The sequence below is a fragment of the Lemur catta genome, chromosome 19 (genome assembly GCF_020740605.2).
Source record: "Lemur catta isolate mLemCat1 chromosome 19, mLemCat1.pri, whole genome shotgun sequence".
NCBI classification, from domain to species: Eukaryota; Metazoa; Chordata; class Mammalia; order Primates; family Lemuridae; genus Lemur; species Lemur catta.
In genome coordinates, this window is record NC_059146.1 from 8,649,165 (window position 1) to 8,673,075 (window position 23,911).

Consider the following 23,911-nt stretch of genomic DNA (forward strand, 5'->3'; position numbering starts at 1 on the left):
ATTAATTGTGTCTTTAAGTTTATCTTTACTCCACACTGACTCTTCTAAATGTTAGGCATATTTATGCTGATACCATTATTGTACCTGTTATATAAATGCTATACTAAAGGTAGATGCTCAGAAAAATATGGCTATTTTGTTATAAGAGAGCCAAGATCAAGAGCCAGGTGAATGGACTGTGCAGGCAAGAGCTAATTCAGGTAGCCTGGGTTGCTCAACGCCTGCACATTAAAAAATGACCTGTCCTCGCGAGTCACTCTGCCCCCGGGGAGAGCTGGCACCGCCATGGAGGAGTACCATTGCCACTGTTAAGAGGTTGGCTTCTATGCTGATAAAGCTCACAATATTGTCAAAGAATGTGTAGATGGGGTCTTAGGTGATGAAAATTATAATCAGAACAACATCAACCAATGGACCGCAAGCATAGTGGAACAATCTTTAACCCACTTGGTTAAGCTGCGGAAAGCTTACAAATATATTATGACCTGTGCCATGGTCCAGAAGAGTGCATGTGGCTTTCAAACAGCCAGCTCTTACTTTTGGGATACTACAGCTGATGGAACCTGTACCATAAGATGGGAGAACGGGACCATGAACTGCATTGTCAATGTTTTTGCCTTGCTATTGTTCTGCAACTGACTAAAAATGTTGGGCTAAGGCCATTAAATTAAAAATTTGTCAGTGTATTCTTTCGAAAAAAAAAAAAAATGACCTGTCTTTAGGACTGATATTCGTCTGGCTTATGGAAGATGAATTCTGAGTTGTTGGAATATTCTACTTGATAAAGTGTTTTCTATGCCTGAAACCTTGGGCTGTGTGGTACCACTTTGATTAGATAGTTTATGTTAACAATGTAATTTATGGTAAATGCCTATTTTTGTTCTTGGGGGCTAGAGTCTGAGTAGCTGCGGTCAGTCATACAGGTGCCAGATGCCTACTAGGAGAAGACCCCTGGAAACTTGCACCTGGTTTTAACTGAATGTTGATACATGCTCCCTTTTCTTCTTGCTGATTTTTATTTGCATCTTTTCACTGTAATAAACTATAAACATGAGTATAACAGCTTTTCTGAGTTTTATGAGGCCTGCTACCAAATCATCAAACCTAAGAATAATCTTGGTAACTCTGACACAGGAGAAAAGATAGAGGAATTGAGGAGAATTGAGAGTCCAGAAATAAATGCTTACATGTATGGCCAATTGATTTTCAACAATTGTACCAAGACAACTCAATAGGGAAGCAGTAGTCCCAGCACTTTTTGTTAACTAAATGAATATGCATATGCAAAAAATGAATTTGGATCTTTCCCTCATATTACCCAAAGAATTAACTCAAAATAGATCATACACCTAAATATAGGAGCTAAATCTATAAAACTCTAGTGAAAATATAGGAGTAAATTTTTGTGACCTTAGGTTAGGCAAAGAAGCACAAGTGACAAAAATGAATGAATGAATTGAACTTCATCAAAAGTAAAAACTTTTTTGCTTCAAATACACCATCAAGAATGTGAAAATATAACTCACAGATTAGGAGAAAATATTTTCAAATTATATTCCTGACAGGGGACTTGTATCTAGAACGTTAAAAGAAACTCACACAACTCTACAACAAAAAGACAAATGATCTAACTTAATAATGGGCAAAGGAACTAAATAGACATTTCTCCACAGAAGATATACAAAGAGTTACTGGATAGGTGCAAAGATACTCAAGATAATAGCCAATAAGGAAATGAAAATCAAAGCCATGATGCAATACCACTTCATACTCTCTAGGATGGCTGTAATCAAAGACACATCTAAAAGCAAGTGTTGACAAAGATATGGAAAAACTGGCACCTTCATAAATTGCTAGTGGAAATGTAACATATATAAAATGATACAGTAACTTTGGGAAATAGTTTGACAGTATACTAAAACTTTAAATATAATGTTTAGGAGAGAGATGAGTCCCCAGAATTTTTCAAGTATTAATGTCAAAATTCCCATTTTGAATTCATAGGGCTTCCTAGGTATTTCATGTTTTGGGAAGAACAGCAACCTCTAAAGCAGGGTTGGTGGACGTAAGATCACAAGCTTCTCTTGAAAAAGCTTGAATTAATTTTGCTACCAAAGGAGTCCAACTCTTAACAGTAAGAAGAAGCAGAATTAATTAGCTATATTTCCTCTATGCAAGGTCATAATTAATTGAAAAAAGTACCAATTATATAAGAGGTTTTCAGAGAGCCAGCGTGCAATAGAAGGTTGGTGAGGAATCCATCATACTAAATAGTGTGGAAAAATATTTTTCCAGTTGATGAAACATAAGTATTTCCAAGACCCTTACCCTGTAGTGCAAAAAGCCAATGAAACAGGTTGGATGAGATAGGAAAGATGACCTCTTTAGAAGAAGGTAGCTGAAGCAGAGAAATTTCTATGTTAGAGTTCTCTCTTCAAAGACAACTTGTTTCTCTTCTACCTTTGTCACTCTTTTTTTTTTTTTATGTTTCAGTTAGGAATATTAAGTATTGCTTTCTCTATGCAAGAATATTTTAGAAGCCTTCCAAATCATTTTTAGCATTATGTCTTGAGAAATAAACCTAAAATTTTTATTTTCACTGGGAAAGAAATTATGAATATCTAGAGCTCTAGAGTCTGACTGGAGGATAGAAAATAAAATCTTCTACTCTGACAAATGGGGCTACAAATGACACCACTCAGAGCAGTAAGGGTTTCTACTTACAGATATATATATTCTGAAATTTGTTTGGACAGTGAGGACGTGGTCGACATCATCTCTGAGCTCTGAGATACTTCTGTATATGAAAATATGGAAAACAGATTGAGATGGCCCCAGGAAAAGTGATACTTCTAGAAGAAATCTAGTTTCTTATATATGTGTGTGTGTGTGTGTGTGTGTGTGTGTGTGTATATAAATATATATATATATAAATGGTCAGAAATTATTTTTGCAATAGGAAAGAACAGTGAGTCCTGAGGGTTTGAATTTTCACGGAAGTTTCTAGAAAGAGCTGGGATCATTGTTCTGCCACCTCTTTCAGGTCAGAGTTTCAATGTAAATATCCATTTGACCCAGTCTGCTGGGAACGGGTTTGTATTCTAAAGAAAGAGACTGTGTCATTAAAATAGAGAACTGTAATGTTAAGAACTTAGTCTCCTATATGAATACAAACAATATTCTTACAAGAAACAGAACTAGAGATAGTGGTAAGGTGATTTATTCCCCCCACCTCTTAACTTCAGAGATCTTTGAGAGCAGAACAGGATTCAGTCTTAATAGCAGACGTGAACAGGATTAATAATAGCAGGGGCTATAGTCATGGAGGGCAAAATTCTCTGGATTTCCAAGTGTCTGGGCATTGGGTTACTTGCTTGGTAGTGCTAGGAACATCCTCCAAACAGGAGTTACTTGTAAGTTCTGGCTCCATCATCAACGCATATGTGACCAGGACAGCCTTTGGACAAATGTATGCATGTGGGTGGTTTGGGATTATCATTGGAAAAAGGACATAGGGAGGATAAAATGTCATTCCTTTAATGGGAAATAAAGTGATGCATACCATTTAATTGGAAAATTAAAATCAATAAAACTTTTTCTGCATCCCAACCTGATAACAAGGAGACTCTCATACATGATGTTGAAGAGTTTTTAAGAAATATATAAAAATATTAGTGATATAAAATTAAGTAAAAATAAGGGATAGTAGTATTTTTAATATATTGCCTAAATTTTTTAAGAAAATTTTCATACAAGCAAAGATAAGGGAGAGAGGCAAATGTATAAAATTATGATAATACATAACTTTGGAAAACTGTACTAACCTGGACTTGAATAAATGTCACTCTAGATGTGATTCAAAATGTCTGAAAAATATGAGATAATTTACCCTAACACATGTGTTTTAATTTTTGAAATATCCCCAACTTTACCTTTTACCAGAACTTGCAAATAAATGAATCTCTATTATTGTAAAGATGAAACTGAATTACTTTAAAATGCAGAGGTTCACAGAACAAAATATATAAAGCAGACAAATGCAAAATAGCACTTTCAACATTGCCCTCCAAAGAGAGAAAGGCCAGTGTTTCTGAAATAAATTTCTAAATTTAAAACATATTTTCTGTATTCATAATTTTGCATGTGATTAGAATAAAAGAGAAATCTCAAGGGAACAAAACATGAACTAAAATATGGACATTTGAGCAATTATCAGAGGAGACAAAAGGCCTTGAACCTAAGAACATTTTCTCAAAAGTAATTTTTCAGCTGTTAGATATCAAAAGAGGCCAGGCTTATTCTATGTAAAGCAAGACTTCAGAATCCTGCTTTTAAAACGATTTCAATATGGAAATAATTCTTTATATTTTATAGCTTTATGAAGTCTTTCATCTAAGAATCTCAAAAAGGAAATGAAGTGCAATGATTGAATTTTTTGAATATTAATGACTTCAAGAAAAATGGAAGCAATTAAAAAGAAATAGAAGTCTACAATAATGAAAGCCACTTTTTAATGTCATACATAAGGTTAGTTGGATAGTTATAGAAAAGTGATAGCTGATAGCTATTATTTTGTTTCTGAGTTTATTTCTAAGCAGTACAATTATGCTACATGAGCAGGGTGGGGATGTCTCAGAAGGAAGCATGTGTTTCACTCTAGCAGGAAGCTGTCCTTTTTATTTCTATTTCAACACTTCTATTCATGAAGTGTTTCCATATTAAAACATACAGCCACTGCATTTAAGATTGTTTACAACCCAAGGCCTCAAATAGAAAAAAAAAATTTAAACCTTAAAGTGCTGTGCTATTCTTTATAATCAAGGCCTCCACTACACAGTAACATAGTGGCTTGTGAGATGTGATTTACATGCTTCTAAAAGTCCCATCTGCTCCAAAATGATAGCCATATATTTAAAACAGTTTCTTAGACGACCATCTTTATTTAACCCTCTTTTGTCAAGAAGGGCCTTCACTACATTTTATAGAGCATCTGTTCCAATCTCAAAACAAGCAGCACCTTTGGGCCTATTGATACAAGACTGCCCTTCCTCCAGACTCACACAGCATCAAAATAGAGTAAAGGGTTGGCAAGCAAAAAAAAAAAAAAAAAACAAAAAAAGAAGAAGGCGGTGGCTAGATTTTACTCTCTAATGTCTTTCTGGCCAGAAGCCTGTGTGCTCTGCAAATGTACTGAATTGCCCGCAGTGCCTTGGTTACTCTGTTAAGAAATCATTGTCAAAAAAGTTGTGTTAAAATTAAAAATTAACTTACCCAGGAAGGCATAAAACATATGTCCAAAATTATATTAAGGGTTTAAATAAAACATATTTCCATTTAACCATTAATTGCATTCCTAAAATTATTATTCGTTAGAATATATTATTGCTCTCTCTTCCATTTTCAATGGAAGAGGCAGAGATTGGCTGAAGACCCCGGGAAGGAGAAATACAGAAGGAATACTTTTTCCTTGTCATTGGAGAAGAACTGAAGTACATAATTGAATCTGGGGGAATAAACTTCACATGCGCAGTTCAACCCTTAGCATTTCTCCCTGAATCTTTCAGTGCCACGTATCCCCAGCATACACATACTTCCTTTCTCTTGAATTCAGTAAGCTCCCTGTCCCTCTGGGGATGCTAAGTTTTCTAACAGTTCTGCCTCTGACTGAATAGAACAATGTAATTCTGAAGAGCAAAAGGTGAGAGAGATATACATTAGAAAATATTTGACTGCAAATCTATGCCACATTTTCTAATTATTTTATCCCTAAAACTTTGATGTTGTCTTATTTCTTAATTGATTCAGAAATTAAGAAGAAAATTATACATTCCCCCATCTCGAAAGTTAATCTTGCACGCTAACATTAGGATTGCTTTTCTCTAATAATAATTCGTTTTCTTTTTTCAATTGCTTTGGATCCAAGAAAATTTTTGGATATTGCTAATATCGCAGTATTATTTATTTGTATTTCTTTTTTGTTGTTGTTTTTTTAATGTATTTATTTTCTTTTTTAAAATTTCAGAATATTATGGGGGTACAAACATTGTATTTCTTATATTTGCAATATCAATTTGTGAAAAATATTTAGGGTTTGCTATTCTAAAACAGGTTATCTGTACAACATCTTGTAAGTAGCTGTTAAACAGATGAATTCAAGTCTACTTCTTTCACTATAATTAAGTGCAAAGGAAGAAAGCCTAGAGTATTAAATGGAAAACTATAAAAACAACATAAAGAAAGAGATAACCTCCAATTTCCTCCCCATTTTAGAAACATGCCAAGACATTCTTACTCAGTGCCCTGTCAGTAAACAGCTTATGCTTAAAATCCAATTCATTTGAAAGGAAGAGTTGTTAGTTATAACGTAATTGGAATGGAATGTCCAGTAATAATACTAGCATCTCCAGATGCTATCCATTTTCAAAGGAAAACATAGGCAGATGACACAAAGTTGGAAAATCTGTATCACAGAAAGGCATGACATAGATTCCTGCTCTATCAAAACAAAATAAAACAAAATGAGCTTTGAAAAAGAAGGTCTGTACAGACCATACTTGGTTTTAATGAGAGAGAAACTCATCAGATAAATTATCAAGTCTTGTATTTGTATTAATAATTTACTCAATTTTAAGTCTGATTATCTAAATATGACCATAAATTATCAAAGAACAGGTAAATAAAGCTTATGCAGACCAGTGAAACAACGTGTGTTTGTGCCATTTGAAGAGATTATCTACACACCAGGGCTTCCTATCCAGAGAAGGGAAAATATGTCTTCATTTCAAATCAATCAAGGAACAAAGGAAGACCAATAGTAAATCTAGCTTTAAGAGGAGTGAAATAAGATAAACACTTGGTTATTTCTGGAGGATGGGGTGTATGATTATCCTGGAGTTCCAGACAAAAAAGACTTGACCTGAATTCAAAGTGAGAAAAGCTAATCCAGTATCAGCCATTGGTGACATAAGCAAGTCTCCATATGACACCTCTGAAGAATTTACTAAAGCAAATCTTTTTCTACCTCACTATTAAAAAATAAGTTATATATGTGTGCACATATATATAATACATGTAGCTCTCATCTGTATAGATATATGTATAACTATATTTTACAATATAGCTATATATTATACACAAGTGTGTGTATATTTATATATATTTTCTAATGAAAGAATAAAGTTCATTGTTACCATGTAACTTAACATCAGTTAAGAAAAATAAATACACAAATAGTCAATGTGGAGAATTCATAAACTAGTCACTAACTACCTAAGGAGAATTGGGGATCAAAGAATAGTCCAACTACATGGAAGCTAATAATAATTTTGTAAATTAAAAAAGAACAGTCCCGGCTGGGCATGGTGGCTCACACCTATAATCCTAGCACTCTGAGAGGCCGAGGCGAGTGGATCATTTGAGCTCAGGAGTTTGAGACTAGCCTGAGCAAGAGCGAGATCCCCATCTCTATTAAAAATAGAAAGAAATTAGCTGAACATCTAAACATATATATATATATATATATATATATATATATATATATATATATATATATATATATATATATATATATAAAAAATTAGCCGGGCATGGTGGTGCATGCCTGCAGTCCCAGCTACTTGGGAGGCTGAGGCAGAAGGATTGCTTGAGCCCAGGAATTCGAGGTTGCTGTGAGCTAGGCTAACGCCATGGCACTCTAGCCAGGGCAAAAGAGTGAAACGCTCTCTCAACCAAAAAAAAAAAAAAAAAAACAGTCCAACTATATGGAAGCTAATAACAATACTGGAAATTAAAATAACATAACTTAAGAATATTTTTAATATAAAAATAAAACTGGAAGCTCTACATTCAAAACTTTCAAAAATGATTACAACTCAGACAATGCAAGGAAATATTATTTAGAATAATCAGGATAAAATGCTGATAAAAAGAAATTGAAATAACCTTATACCATAATATAAGATAATTTTGAAAGAGATTACTTAAATTACAGTTTTAGTTTTTTCATCTACAAAATGATACATGCATTTGAGAGTTGTGAAGATTAAACAGCACAATTTGTTTAACTTACAATAAGTCCTCAATCAATGAGGGAATGCCAAACTAAAAGGAACTATAAGCCTGATTCCCTTCCCAAATTTTAAAAAGAAATTTCTATCAGAGTGAAACATATAAAATAAATTCTGTGAGTGACTTTAATATTATTTACCAAATGGTATTTTAGGCGTGTCTCAAGGACAAATCTAAACTAGTTCATATCCGTATAAACTTATCTCTAGCAGTAGGCATACAAAAGGAGGTAATATTTGTTATATTAATATACAGAATAGTAACATGTTCTTCTGATACTTTCCTATTTATGAAACTTTAATTTAGCAATTTAGAACTTGGTGATTAGATGGTTAAATGAAATACAAACACATATGAAATAAAATGGTCATCTTATAAGACAACATGTATTTATTTTTAAACCCTCCTTTCATCATCTATTATAAAGGTCTTATGTACTGCATTTTCACGTATTATACTGTAGACGTAGTGATGAGAGTTTAAAATATATTCGAAAGATAACCTTGGCATAAAGTGCATCCTAATTTAAACTACTACAAGTGGATATAAAAATTAAATATTTGTGAATGGAGTTCTAGCTCTTCAGGTTCAGTTAAACTATTCATTTGATAACTACATTTGTCTGCCTTGTTTTTTTTACACTCAGTGATGTCACAGAGGATATTTGCAGTTAAGAAATGATACACTGTAGAAACACAGGAACATTCCAAAAGGCATGACTATAACTAGAAAAAATGATGCTTGAAATATTTTCATTTATTTCAAGGTTTTTAAATGAAAGCATAGAAACACATTCCCCTTAAGGCTTTAAACCACATAGTCAGGATCATTTCTGTTCCCATAAGGTCTATCTCTTGAACGGCTTTTACATGTAAGCAGAACAACTTTCTGCAATTGACTTCAGATATGTTTCCGTCTACCTCATATGAACAAAGATGAAGAAAAAAAAAGTCACAGCCCATGAAACACTAGAGACCAGAATTCATATATTTAAAGTTATTTGTAAAAACTGTCTCTAAAAAGTGCAGCAGGAATTGATAATTTGGCAAGTCTCTAATCAATGTAATCAACAACAAAGCCCAAATTCAGGATAAAATACCAGCTCACAAAATTCAGTGCGGTAACTGCCAAGCTGCTTCTTGACCTTGTGATACACAGATCGGATCTCTGATCAAAAATATTGAAAATTGATTTCTTGAAGGTCTGCTTTCAGGAAGATGGAAGAGACATATTTTTTCCTTTTTCTCCAATTAAGTACACCAAAAACCCTGGACATTTTGTATAAAACAAACATAGACATTCAACGGTGGAGGACAAAAGGCAGATAGGAAACTTGAGACCCAAACAAATGACATCGTGCTAAGTTCCCTAGTTTTCATTTTGCCTCATATATCTCAGCTGAAAATATCAGCCACCTAGACATACAGACACAGATTTTATTTGCCCCAGCTAAAACCTGTTCTCTCTAGCCAAAGGAACAGAAAAGGAGCAGCTTAGCAAGACAGAAAAACTTTTAGACAGTAAATGCTTTACTACAACCAACCAACACAAATTTTTAAAAAACAAAGTGGAAAGTCTACACTTCCATCCCTGCCAAGTTATAACAAGACACCTGTGATAGTAAATTTTATATTTTACATTCCAACTTGATTGAGTCAAACAGTGCCCATTCGGTCAAAACAGTATTCTGAGTATGTCTGTCAGGGTGTTTCTCGATAAGATAACATTTAAATCAATAGACTGGGTAAAGCACATTGCTCTCCCCAGTATGTGTGGGCCTTATTGAACCAGTTAAAGGCCTGGATGGAACAGAAAAACCTGACCCTCTCACAAGTAAGAAGCAACTGCTGCCTGAGTGCCTCCTAGCTGGGATATCTGTTTTTTCCTACCTTCAGATTCGAACTGAAACATTGGCTCTTCTTAGACCTTGAGCCTGCATGGCTGATGACAGGAACTACAGCATTGGCTCCTGGCTCTCATGCTTTTGGAATTGGACTAGAGCAACACCATCACTGGTTCTTCTGGGTCTCCAGTTTGCTGACCACAAACCTTAAAACGTACTACATTAAAACACAGCAATCCTTTGGTATCATAGGTGTATGCCTCCAGGACCTCCACAGATAGCAAAATCCCAGTATACTCAAGTCCCACAGTTGGCCTTGTGAAACCCATATATACAAAAATCCAGCCCTCTGCATCCACAGGTATCACATTCCGTGAACACTGTATTTTCAACCCATTTGGTTATGAATGTGGAACCCGCAGATACAGAGGTCTTGCTGTATTTATTGAAAAAATCCGCATATAAGTGGACCTGTGCAGTTCAAACCCATGGTGTTCACGGGTCAACAGTGTCTATACACACACACACACACACACACACACACACACAAACACGTACATCCATCCTCTGTTGGTTTCTTTTCCTCTGGAGAAACCTGACTAATAAAGCACCCCAATTCCTCCTTCTTCCCACAGGGAAAGGCCAAGTAAGAAGTCAGTACTTCCATGTTTACCAGGCAAAAATAGTCCCCTTCCCTGTGATGCCATTAGAGACCATAAGGTTAGCCTGACATCCATCAGAGCTAAGTAATAATAACTTGTCCCTCCTACGCCCATCTGTGGTTGTGTCAGTGAAGATCTACTGCAGAGTCAGGCCTTTCACTACCATCAGCTGTAAGGCCACTCTCTCTGTGGTGTCAGTGGAGACCAGTGAGGATCAGTAAAGAGGTGTTATGCTCCTTCCACCCAGGGAGATATCAATGGAAGCCTAATGGGGGCCAGAATTCCTACACGCACCCTGTAGAAATGAGGTACTTTCCTTGTGGGTCAGGGAATCCTGAGTGAGGAACCTAGACTTCGACACTCATCTGACAGCACTGAGGCAGTGGCCCCTAGCCTGCATACACATCTTGTGTCAGAGTGGTGGCAAAGAAAGCCAGCTAAAACAGAGCTTTAAGATCTCCAGTGTCATAACATAATACCCCAAATGTCCAGGTTTCGCTAAAAAATCAACTGACATTTCAAGAACCAGAGAGATCTCAAATTGAATTTTAAAAAGACAGTCAATAGATGCCAACACCAAGATGACAGAAGTTTTAGAATTATCTGACAAAGATTTTAAAGCAGTTGCCACAAAAATGCTTCGAAGAGAAGTGATAAATAAACCTGAAACAAAAAAATTTGGAATATCTTAGAAAAGAAAACAGAAAGTTTAGCAAAGAAATACAAAATACAGCCTGACATTGTGGCTCATGCCTGTAATTCCAATACTTTGGGACGCTTAGGTGGGAGGATTATTTGAGGCCATGATTTCAAGACAAACCAGGGCAACATAAAGAGACCCTGTCTTCACAAAAATTTAAAAAAATAGTGTGTCATGGTGCTGGGAAAATTGGATAGCCACATATAGAAGACTAAAACAGGATCCACACCTCTCACCACTCACAAAAATCAACTCACTATGGATAACAGACTTAAACCTAAGGCGTGAAACCATAAGAATTCTACAACAAAATGTTAGGAAAACCCTTATAGACATTGGCCTAGACAAAGAATTTATGAAGATCCCAAAAGCAATCACAGCAACAACAAAAATAAATAAGTGGGACCTGATCAAATTAAAAAGCATCTACACAGCCAAGGAAATAATCATTAGAGTGAACAGACAACCTACAGAATGGGAGAAAATATTTGCATGCTATACATCTGATAAAGGGCTAATAACTAGAATCTATAAAGAACATAAGCAAACCAACAGAAAAAAAAAATCTAACCATCCCACTGAAAATTAGGCAAAAGACATGAACAGAAAAATTTCAAAAGAAGATAGACTAATGGCCAACAAATATATGAAAAAATGCTCAACATCTCTAACCATCAAGGAAATGCAAATCAAAACCACAAGGAGAGATCAGTTAACTCCAGTGGGAATGACTTTTATCAAAAAGTCCCTACTGTTAACCAGAAGCCTTACCAATAACATAAACAGTTGATTAACACGTACTTTGTATGTTGTATATGTTATATATACAACATTCTTACAATAAATCTAGAGAAAAGTAAATTTTATTAAGAAAATCATAAAGAAGAGAAAATATATATACTATTCATTAAGTAAAAGTGGATCATTATAAAGGTCTTTATTCTCATCATCTTCCCACTGAGTGGACTGAGGTGCAGGAGAAAGAGGAGGGGTTAATTTTGCTGTTTTAGTGGTGGCAGAAGAAGAAGAAAATCCATGTATTAAGTGGACCCAAACAGTTCAAAATTATACTATTCAAGGGTCAACTGTAGTTGCAATGGACACAAAAATACTGAATAGAAATATAAAGCCATTTGCAACTGCTGAAAAAAAAGAAACAGTGTTAATCAAACAAAACATGTACTGGATTTATATGCTGAGAACGACAAAGTGTTGATGAAAGAAATAAAAGATCTAAATAAAAGGAGAAACATACTATGTTCGTGAATTGGAAGACTCACCATGGTAAAGATATAAGTTTCCTCCAAACTGATATAAAAGTTTGTCACATTTCCTATGAAAATTCCAGTAGGATATTTTGTAGATATAGACAAGATCACTTGAAAATCTATATGGACAGGCAAAGGGATTATAATTCCTAAAACCAATTTTGAAAATCAATAATAAAGTAAAATGAATCAATCTATAATTTAAATTATATAGATACAGTAATCAAGACTGTGTGGTACTGGAAAAGAAATAGATGTGTATAAGTATACATTGCTGATAAAAGTGTAAAAGAGTACAGCTACTCTGGAAACAGTTAAGTGTCAAAAAACAAAAAACAAAACAAAACAAACAAAAAAAATTAACTGTACTCTTACGATACAACCACATGTATCCCAGAGAAATGAAAAACTAACTAGACACAACTTGTACATGATTGTTCATAGAAACTTTATTTGTAATAGGAAAAAAATGGAAACAATCAGATGTCCCTCAATGAGTGAAAGTTAAACAAACTATGGTACATCAATATCATGGAATATTACTCAGTAATAAAGAAGAGCAAACTGTCTTAGTCTGTTCAGGCTGTTATAACAAAATACTACAAACTCGTGGCTAATAAACAACAGAAATTTGGTTTCACAGTTCTGGGGCCTGGGAAGTCCAAGAAGGCCCCAGTAGACTTGATGTCTGGTGAAAGCCTGCTGTCTAGTTCACAGATGGTGCCTTCTAGCTCTGTCCTCCCAAGGTGGAAAAGGAAAAGGGTATCTCCTGGACCTCTTTTATAAGGGTACAAATCTCATTTACAAGGGCATTGTCCTTATGATTGATTCACCTCCAAAAGGCACTACATGTTAACACCATCACCTTGGGAGTTAGGATTTCAACATATGAATTTGTGGGGGACACAAACATTCAGACAATAGCACGAACTATTTATACATGTAACAACCTGGATGAATCTCCAGAGAATTATACTGAGTAAACAAAAGCCAATAAAAGAAGGTTATTAGTTTATGATTTATACAACATGCTTGAAATGACAAAATCTTAGCAATGGAGATTAGTGCTGTCCAGGGCTTAAGAGGGAGGGAGTTTGTGTGGCTATAAAAGAGCAATGTGAGGGATCCTTTTGGCAATGGAAATGTGCTGTATCTTGAGTGTGTCAAAGTCAGTATCTTGGTTATAATACTGGACTATAATTTTGCAAGATGTTACCATTAGGAAGAACTGGGTAAAGAGTACACAACATCTTCCAGTATTATTTTATACAGCCACATGTGAATCTGCATTTATCTCAAGTAAAATATTTAATTCTACATAAAATGTATATAAATATTTCTCAAATGTAACATATTAGTAATTAAATGTGTTAAGGCTGTAATATACTACTAATTAAAAATGTTAAGCTGTGTCTGATAGCCTAAAATTTTATTCAATCGGTCTCTAAGATTTTTTATATGATGTTATTTCAGAAATGAAAAACCTTTATATTTATTCTTAAAATGAACAATGATGATTATTTTAAACTAGAAGGTAAAGTGTGGTTAGTACTGGTACTGATGTTTCTACTAAAGCCACAAAAAATATGTAGAGCAGGCCTCTGCAGTGTACAGTTCTGCTTGGGGTGGGGCCACATGTGGCCTTCTGGATCTTTGACTGTGGCCTTTTGACTGAATCCAAATTTTACAGAGCAAATCCTTTTATTAAACAGGGTGCAGGAGCAAAAAATGAAGCTTTTCTTGCCTCCTTTGGGGCAAAAGAACAATCCTGAAATCTTGAAATCAGAAGGCCACAGGTTCCCCACCTCTGCATGGGAAGATTCAAAAAACAGAAATGTGATTTCTGCATACTCTAAACATTACTGTGGGATCCATGCTTCTAAATTACATTTTATCACTGACTAATCACTACCTGTAAATAAATATGTTAATACATATAGATCATAATGTTTATGGAAATTGAGGCAAGAAATAGAATGGAATTTCTGTTCTTCTTTTGCAATAATGACAACACTATGACTAGCATTTCTGAGCAAAACTAGGTGATGTTCTAAGTATTTTACCTGACATCAAAATAGAACTGCTACCATCCATTTTATATATTTATTATTTAATATTTCATATTTTCTCGGTAGTACATAAAATTTAGGAATATATACTAGTTGATGTTAGAAAAATCAGGAATTCATTATTACTTACTAAATTTTTACTCACTAGACATTTATTATCTGTATGTGATGTTTTACAGATTGGAAACAAAGTAACAATTATCCCAAGCAAGTAAGTGCTTGGCCAGGTTCAGAAATCCTACCACTCATTTGCCTATATACTTGCAGTATATTTTTAGAATTCACTTTAACTTAAATTTACCATATTTAAAAGATACCTATTTCATTACAATGAAAAACAAAGAAACAAAACTGCATATTTCCATCACAAAATAGTTTTAAAAAAGGATCAGACTACAGCAACTTGACAGTTATGATCAAATGGTGATGGTTTTCCATACAATAATAACATAATTTGGAAGAATGGTAACATAAATTTCATCATATATATTTTATCTTGAGCCAATCAGTTCTTTTTTACTGTAGTTCCATAAACTCTGACCACATGATAATTATAATTGGTAAAAGAAATTGTGGTTAACATTGTACTTCCCCTGCTTTTTTTTTTTTTTTTAGAATGTTGGCTTAACTGCAACAATTTATTTTGAAAGAAATATTTTATGTGCAAGATATATGGGAAGATGATGGAAATTCTTGATCAAGAAAATTAAATTATTATTCAGTAACTTACTATGTATCCTGGGATCCTAATTCCTTAAAATCTAAAATTAAAATACGTATTATACAAAACGCTAAAGAGAGAGTATATGCATATGTATATTAAACACAATTTAACTATACCATAATTCTGTGATATAAAATGTTCTCTGTACTAGATATAAGTTTATTGACAAAAGAATTTTTTAGTTAGAGTAATATGCATATTATACACATATTTATATGTGTATATATAGTGTGCATATGTCCTATACATATATGCACATATGTATATATTGTATATGCTTGTCACCTACTCTGATTCATTATACATATGTACAACCATATATATTTGGAAATAAGGATTTAAAAGATTCATGTTTTCAGTGGGTATCTGCAGTTAATATCTATTACTATAATTAAATCATTCATAAAGAAAGAAAGAGTTGTAAAAATGAACTATATAGTGCAGAACTGTTTAATCTAATTATAAAGAACAAAGAAGCAATTTTGCAAATAAAATGTAACTAATCAGAAGAAGTAACACTACACACATGGGTATTATATTGGATAAACCTGTTTTGCCCTTCCCTTTCTCTATTATGTGAAGCTCAAAGAATGAACACTTACTAAGCTTTGGAAATGTGGCACATTGAAAATAGGACAAGAATTCACAAAATAGAAACCATTGACCAAAGAGACATTTTTTCATTTCATGTCCCTCTTTTATTCCCACATTTATTTCCATTTATTTTAAAGCATTTCTCCTTGTTGTTTTTTGTCCTTTTTACTCAGCCAACTGAATCATCAAGAAGAATTAATGTGACTTTCAAGGACCTTGGACTTCTTTTCCCTTTTTCTCAGCACCCTGCCTACCTAGCCAGGCTGCAGATCCTTTGAAGTCAATGGGAAGTCCACATCAGATGTGAGTTAGTAGGGTTCAGAGCAAACAAGAATAGCTTCCTAACAAAGGCATTAAACCTTTCCACAAATACCTACAGCCTGGAGTGTCACAACTTTTTTTCAAAAATTCAAGTTACTTACCTATTCAATCATTTTAGTCCCTGTGCCTTAGATTCAAGTAAGGCTGTTTGTTTGACAGCTTGGGACAAATCTCTCTTTGGGTCACATGTTGAACCATGAACTTTTTTCTCTCAGGACTTCTCCCATATTGTGAAACTGTCTCTCTGTGTCATGCTTCATAGAATACTGCAAAGGACCCGAAAAGTTATGACAGAGTGAAATGCAAAAGGTAGCTGGTGACAAGCACAAAAATGATGAGAAGGATACATTTCGAGATGGCTGCTGAACCGTGACGGTTGACTGAAAGCTAATCAGGCAAAGCAGCTCTGCCAAGGCCAAAGAGAAGTCTGGCAGAGGAGAGGAGCGTGCTCTCATAATTACGGGAAATTGAGTAGCATGTTGTAATGGAAAGAGGATAGCCTTATGTTCTGGATCTGCCTCTGCTGCTAACCCCAGCATACCTCTGGGCAAGACAATCTACCTCTTTGAGCCTATTTCTTAATGAAAGGTGGTAGAGATTAAAAAAAAAAAAAAAGTAAGTTGCCTTCCAGAATTCTTGGATAAGAAATGTCACTGAATTTACTCATACAAATGTTTTTATCATTATCACTGGTGAAAGCGACTAGTTGGGATTTAAAGAACAAGAAGCAAAAATAATCCACAAAGCACTATTAAAAATAAAGGGAAAAACAGGATACAAGACAATAAAGAAATCAAATATCTCTCCTTCAGAAATGTCACTAACATGGAAATGAAAACTGGAAAGTGGAGTAGCTGTAGCTAGTGGAATGTCATGTACAAGAAGGTACTGATTTTGGATGGAAATGTTTCCTTGAACCTCACATATCATCCTGTCATCTGTAGCTACTTTTATTTTAAACTTAGAAAATATATTAAATAAAAAAATTGCTGCCAACCTTGTCATGATGTTTTGATATTATTCTTTTCTGGGCAAAACGGACACAGGATTCATGAATAATTTTCTTCTTATAACTGTTTTTTAACTATTTATATTTCTAATTACTTATAATGAAAAACTCATGATTGCTGAGATTCTTCCATACCTAATGTACCTTTGGGTGCTCTAGAAGGTAAACATGACATATTAAAATCAGAGTGCTGCGAATGTTGAAAACCCATTGCACATTTTTTTGTTGGTATATGTATGAACAGAAACCTTAGCAGTCACATGATTTTTGTAGAAACAAGCAAGGAATGAAGTAGTGGAAAGAAGACCTGCTTCTTACAGAAACTAAATAGTAGGAGTAAATGAAGTTTATTTTTATTATGAATAAACCAAATTATTCAGTGCAAAAAAAATTCCAGGAATGTTTTATTACATGAACAGCATTAATCTAAGGAAAATCCATAAATATGGGCCAAATCTCTACAAAATAAAAATGTAGGAAAAAAATCATTTCATTTGTGGGGAAACAAAGTAGACAAGGATGAAGAAAAATCCATCAACTCTGAAACATAGTAGAGTTTTACATAACCGAATTAACTCAGTGTTTTTAAGAAATACCAGTTATTTGACAATGAGCATGACCTGAAGAATAGTTCTCAGCAAATACATTCTTACTTTCTGGTTGGCAATTTTTTTTTTTCCTCCAGTAAAATAATTGGTTTCTGTGTCAATGTCTTTTCAAACAATAAATAATGAGAACTACCAATGGTGGAGGTAGGACAAAACCATATTTACAGGGTAACTACAGGAGAAATTTGTTCACTGCCTCTCCATATGGGATCAATTGTTAGTTACTTAAAGAAAAAAAAAAAAAAACGGTGTCAGGAAAAGAAAGCATATGTCTTTCTGAGCATGACATCGTCATTATATTGGCCTATCTAAATAGGAAGTAGACCCAGGATATTTAAACACACTTAATTTCTACATTGTTAATGGCATGAGTTATATAATGAATGAAAGATTAACTTAACATCAGAATAGTTTGTTGTTTCTAAGTAAATGTTGGAGAAGTCAGAATTATCTTCAAAATTTATTTCTAAATTTTTGCCACATACTTGCTGTACTATTATGTACTGAGAGACATTTTTGAAGATTCTGAAAAATCTATTTTCTTATAAGTGACTCATCTATTTCATTGAATTACAAATATACAGCATATTAACAGAGTCCTAAGATACACTTGAAGTTTTTAGGAGGAAGATAGTTCCACATTCATTATGTCTATTATTTTTGAAAATATAAATGCTCAAAAATGTAAAATGTCCCTGAAATTTATTGATTTATTAAACCCCTGCCTTCTGTGAATCAAAGATAAATAGCAAGAGCTGGAATGAATAAAAAATGGCTAATTTTAAATTGTTGAGTGCTTTGCTCAAGTTGATCAACACACCTCAGTGATAAAAATTGTTCAAACTTTACTCAGAAAAATCATAGAAAGCTGTTGTTATCCTTAGGCTTCAGTATAATTCAGTATAATTATTCCATTTCTTATTCATTCACTATTTACGTAGTGCCAATTTCCTAGGTATTTTTTAAATGTATCCTCAAATGTTATTCCCATTTTGTAAATGAGAAAACTAATACACAAATAAGTTTACTGAAAAGAACGACAATAATCATGCTAATCATATATTGATGTGCTCTGCCACATCTATAACAGTTTATCCTTCATTTTGAGGGTTAAAATAATTTTCTGAGTAAATTTCAATAGAAAAGCCAATTGCATGGTTAAGAAAAATTGGATGAAATCAGGAAAGTGACCATTAAAGATAGTTTAAGCAGGAGACTTTGAGCTGAAAATTACAAGCAAAAGAATTTTCCTATGAAAAAAATAAATGACCAAAGGATTTTTTTATAAAGAGAAAAGAAAAAATTAGTGACAGAGGAACCAAGGGAGGGTGGGAAGTCAGAAGGAAGGGATCATTATTCTGTTGGAGTCCTTTTAACAGTTTTATTTTAAATAATAAGCATGTATTTGAGGCTAGCAAATTATTGTATGATTTGTTTACCTCTTGAACACGTTTTATAATTAAGAAAAAAATCATAAAAAGGTAAGACATTAGGAAAGGCCAATATTAAATGTTAATTCTCTATTATGAGAGAATTATGAGAGGATAACTAAATATATATAGACTACACAAATAAATATAGAATGTGTGATAACCATTAGGGAAATCCAAAGAAGCTAGGTGCCCCAATATTAGAAAATGTTTACAAATGATAGGCAGCTTGCAGCAGAGCATCTTTGTAGGAAAGATTCAGTTAAAGATCTTCAAAGAAGAGTATAATTTAATTACACCTTTAACAAAATTAAGTGCAGAGCCACCATTTAAGGGTTATCCACCATCGAGGGATGCCTTTCCTAATTCCTAGAAAAGTAGTCATGGGCTAACAGATGCCCTATTTATGCTACAAATCTTTGAATTACCTGGTCACTCATCAGTGGATCAAAGATGGGGAGAAAGTCTCCTACAGAGTGGCAGTTTAATGACCCAGGCTGTGGTAATCAAAAACCAAAAGTGCTGAGAAAATGCTAACCCAATGTTTTTTCTATTTTGCCATGGAAAAACTCACTGGGACTCTCAATAAGTAAGTTTTCTCCCACAGGAGCGTACCAATGGTTCCCTTAATGGTATAGAATACATGCTGCCAAAATTTACCTTCCATAAAAACAAAGCAATATTCTGCCACCCTGTGGAGGGTGGTTCTTCCTAAGCTCTGCCAAAAGTTGTGGTCCTGGTACGTATTGGGGTTGCTTCTTTAACAGAAGACACACCTTCTCACATGTCTATGAGGCAGTACCCCTCCATATAGAAAAAAAAAACTAAACAAAACAGAGATTCTGCCAATATCTGCTTTGTCATTCATTTTATTTAAGCACCTAACTGTACATGAAAAATTGGATCATAAAATATTCCATTTTCAAATATGAATATGAGAAAAATGCATTCATGCGACTGGTAACTAAACATCCGAACATAAAGGCTTTTGTATTGGTTAGGGTTTGAAAAGGAAAGAGAAGCACTCTCAGCGATGTAGAAAAAGGAATTTATTATAAAAATTAGACTTTATGTAATTCTGGGAACTGGTTAAGCATTCTGTGGTGGCTGTGGCATCTGCATTTAGTTGTACACCTGAAATCAGGTCTGGAAGCCAGAAAAGAAAGATAAACGCATAGTGGATGGAGAGCAAGGAGGACCTGAAAGTCACATTTGTCTCTCACCAGCTCCAACCTTTGTGAAGAGGGAGACCTGCAGGATAGCCTGGTGCTCTCACTGTGAAACTGCACACTGTCCAGCCCAGGACTCAGAGAAATTGAAAGAGAAGATTCAGTGGGAAAGGGAGAGGCTGGAGGTCTGGCTGATACCCACTAACCATGAGTTAAGCTGGCAGATGAGTGAAGATGTGCAGAAGCTGCAACAGCACTTGACCCTACACCAAATTTTAGAACATTAGAAATGGTGCTGCTTTTCTTCTCACACAAATTTCTCTTATAGTCAACCTGACCAGACACCACCATACAGTGAAGGAAATCTGTGAAACATAGCTTTTACTTAGCTAAATTGACACAGAGATGTCACTGTAGAAATAAAATAAAGAAGACTGATGTAAATCTTTTTATACAATATGTCTTAACTGGAAAGATATCCAGGAAGCGACTGCACATCATGCCTCAGGTTGTGGTGATGTCTTCTCAGGCTTTAGTCACAACAAAGGGAGATTAAATAAGCTACACAATCCAGAAGAGGTCATTAGATTGCCTCAATGGGAAATAAGCCAGAAGAAAGTAAAAAAGAATCTTTGTGAAAATTCTTTGTTCCCAAACACTACCATTACACTTTATAAACAGAGAGGGCATATATAGAAAATTAAAATAAAATAAAATGAAAACAAGCCTTGAGAATTCCTTGAGCAGACAAAAGCCAGTTAAGCCATGGAAGCAACCTTGACCTTGCTTGATTTGCAAACATAAGCAAAAGTTAATTTGGGATTTTCCTCATAAATGGCTATATTAAAGAAAACAAAATCTAATCTTAACCAATCAGAAGCTGCCAAATGACGTATACAACTAGGGACATCCTCATAAGATAAACCAAACAAGACATCTACATAATTGTAACAAATCAAATTGCCTTGCTTCTAAGACAACATAGGGACTGGACGTGGATCCTGTGCTTTCTGCACAGGATGTGGCAACCATCCTGAGTGAGGTTTGTCAACTCTGAGTTAGAACTGACACCAACTCGTTTCTGCCAAGATGAAGTCCAAATCTGACCACTTATAAACCTCTACCCTTATTCTACTGCTAAAAATCACTTCCAGGGGTAGAAATTTAAAATGCTAATGATACATGTGATGTACAAAGAAGTATGACCACCAAGTTCTCAGCTGCCAACAGAACCCCACCTCTAATGTGATGACTTCAAAGTTGACACCTGCTTCCCTCTTTACAATCCCATAAACATTCCCCCGGCCTTTGATCAAGGAGCCAGTCTGGTTGCTTCTTAATAAGTACTGTCTCCCTTTTGTTCAAGAAAAAACCCAAAATAAAGCCTTGCTGGCTTCAACTTTTCTGGTCTTATGACAATTTCTATTGGGGACCAAGAATCCAAAGTCCAGTATCACTCCCATTTTGCATCTATAAAAACCTTCTGCTTGTGCTGTCTTGGCAGAACCCAAAACCACCTTTGGTTTGGTGTTTTCTGATTTATGAATTGCTGTTTGCACAAATAAACTTTGTATTATTTTATTGTGCCTCAGTTTACCTTTTAATAGTAGATGTATACAATTTTAATTATCTATTATATTACTTAGCTGAGGATACATCAATAAACTCAGTCATGGCAATTTCGAGCCTCAGCTCAAAGTGACACTCAAAGCCCTAGGCATGGTTGAATTCAAGTTCTGTAAGCTCAACCGCTTTCAATTCTTCATCAAAATAAAGCTCCCTTCTTGCTGATCCAAATTGGTTATTCTTTTCACATTTAAGAATCTGTATTCCCTTCACACCTTTAATTTAGTGAGAAACAAGTGAAAACTTTATATTATGATGAGAAAAATAAATCCACTTCAGGAGTGTATATATTTTTTGTTTGAAGAGAACAGAAATATTGTTATTATTAATCCTGTGCAGTTCTAAATATATGCTTGTTAATTTTCTATTTTATGGTATGCAGTTCAGAGGACCAAGCACTTGCTATCTTGCGAAATATTCAATTTTCATTCAATAAATAGCATATATGAGTTGACATAAATATATTGATTTGAAGGCAAATTTCTATGTGTTGAGAATCTTATCAAGTGCTTTTCTGAATAATATGCAATGATGTGTTTGGCCATTATTACAAGCATATTATTATAAGCAAAGATGGAGATGAATAAATAATTTTACAGTATATACCCTGTGCTTTTCTCTAATTGCTATGCCTTACTGAAAACAGACCTTTGGAAATTTGGCACTATTTTCCTCTGGGAAGTTCAACAGGATGCCATAATTTACACTCTAGTGTGATACCAGTAGAGCATTCACTTGGTGATTGCAGAAATGCCTTAGAGCAGGATGGGGAAGCTGTTGAGGAGTTAAGGAGGGATATTGCACACCAAGACGTGGAAAGAACTTAAGTAACAAATGAAAAGAAGTGAAAACAGAAATAAGAGAAGGAAAAAGTTGGCATTCATTTGTTGACTAGCCTAGATTCTAATATTAAGTAGTAAGTCCACAATTGCATAAACAGAATAGAAACACATACATAAACATACAGATCTTCAAAATAGTGATTTCCTTCCTCCTTCCTCCCTCCCATCCTCCCAACTCTCTCTCTCTCTCACATACACACAGCATACATTAAAAATATTTATTGAGCACTGTGGAGTCTCATATCAAAGCCTTCCTTGTGCATGTCAAGGCCCTCCAAGCCATAAGAGGCAATCAGCCCCCAAGAACAGTTTACCTATGAATTGGCTGTGGGCAGCAAGATCTTGAGGCCCTCCCAAGATAGCACTCAGCCAACCAGTAGAGCATAGCCTCTCTCTGCTAGAATTTACTGCTTTCTACCTGCAGAGTCTTCAGGAAATTTTGAGGTCCTCATTATTTTCCTTGAGTCTGGAAAATAAACACAATTTCTCATCTGCTGTGGGCTGTATTCTTGCACTCCACACAAAGAAGAATGAAGTACCGTATTTGTTCTTTCTCACAGAGACACAAGGAGAAACACAGAGGTCAGATACATGTTCCAAGCTCTGCTAAATTTTATCACCCTTTAAAGGAATTTGATAAGAAGAGTGAATACAGATGGCAACAAATAAAATATATTATGTGTCCAAGCACTGCTATGAGTTTTTAAATTATGTACACTTTTTTATTTCTTATAACAATCTTGCATAATAGGTTTTACTATTACCCCCTTTTTATAAGTAAACCGATGAATGCATAGAGGCATTTCACAACTTGACGAGTGGCATACTGCTGGCAGAGTAGAGGAAATAGGATTAAACCAAGGAAGTCAAAATTGTGATCCAAACTGTCATGCTATATTGCTTATTTCAGTATTTTCCTATTAGTTTATTTCCATCAAAACCCACATACACAAAACATAAACCATGTTCACTTGTTTAT

General features: G+C 34.5%; 1 protein-coding gene across 1 annotated transcript; it reads left to right on the forward strand.

Moving 5' to 3' along the window:
* Positions 1-285: 285 nt before the first annotated feature.
* Positions 286-680, forward strand: DYNLT3 (dynein light chain Tctex-type 3). Its single transcript, XM_045533070.1, is given in 1 exon segment — positions 286-680. A coding segment is annotated over 1 exon segment (354 nt). The 3' UTR covers positions 640-680.
* The last annotated feature ends 23,231 nt before the right edge of the window (positions 681-23,911 follow it).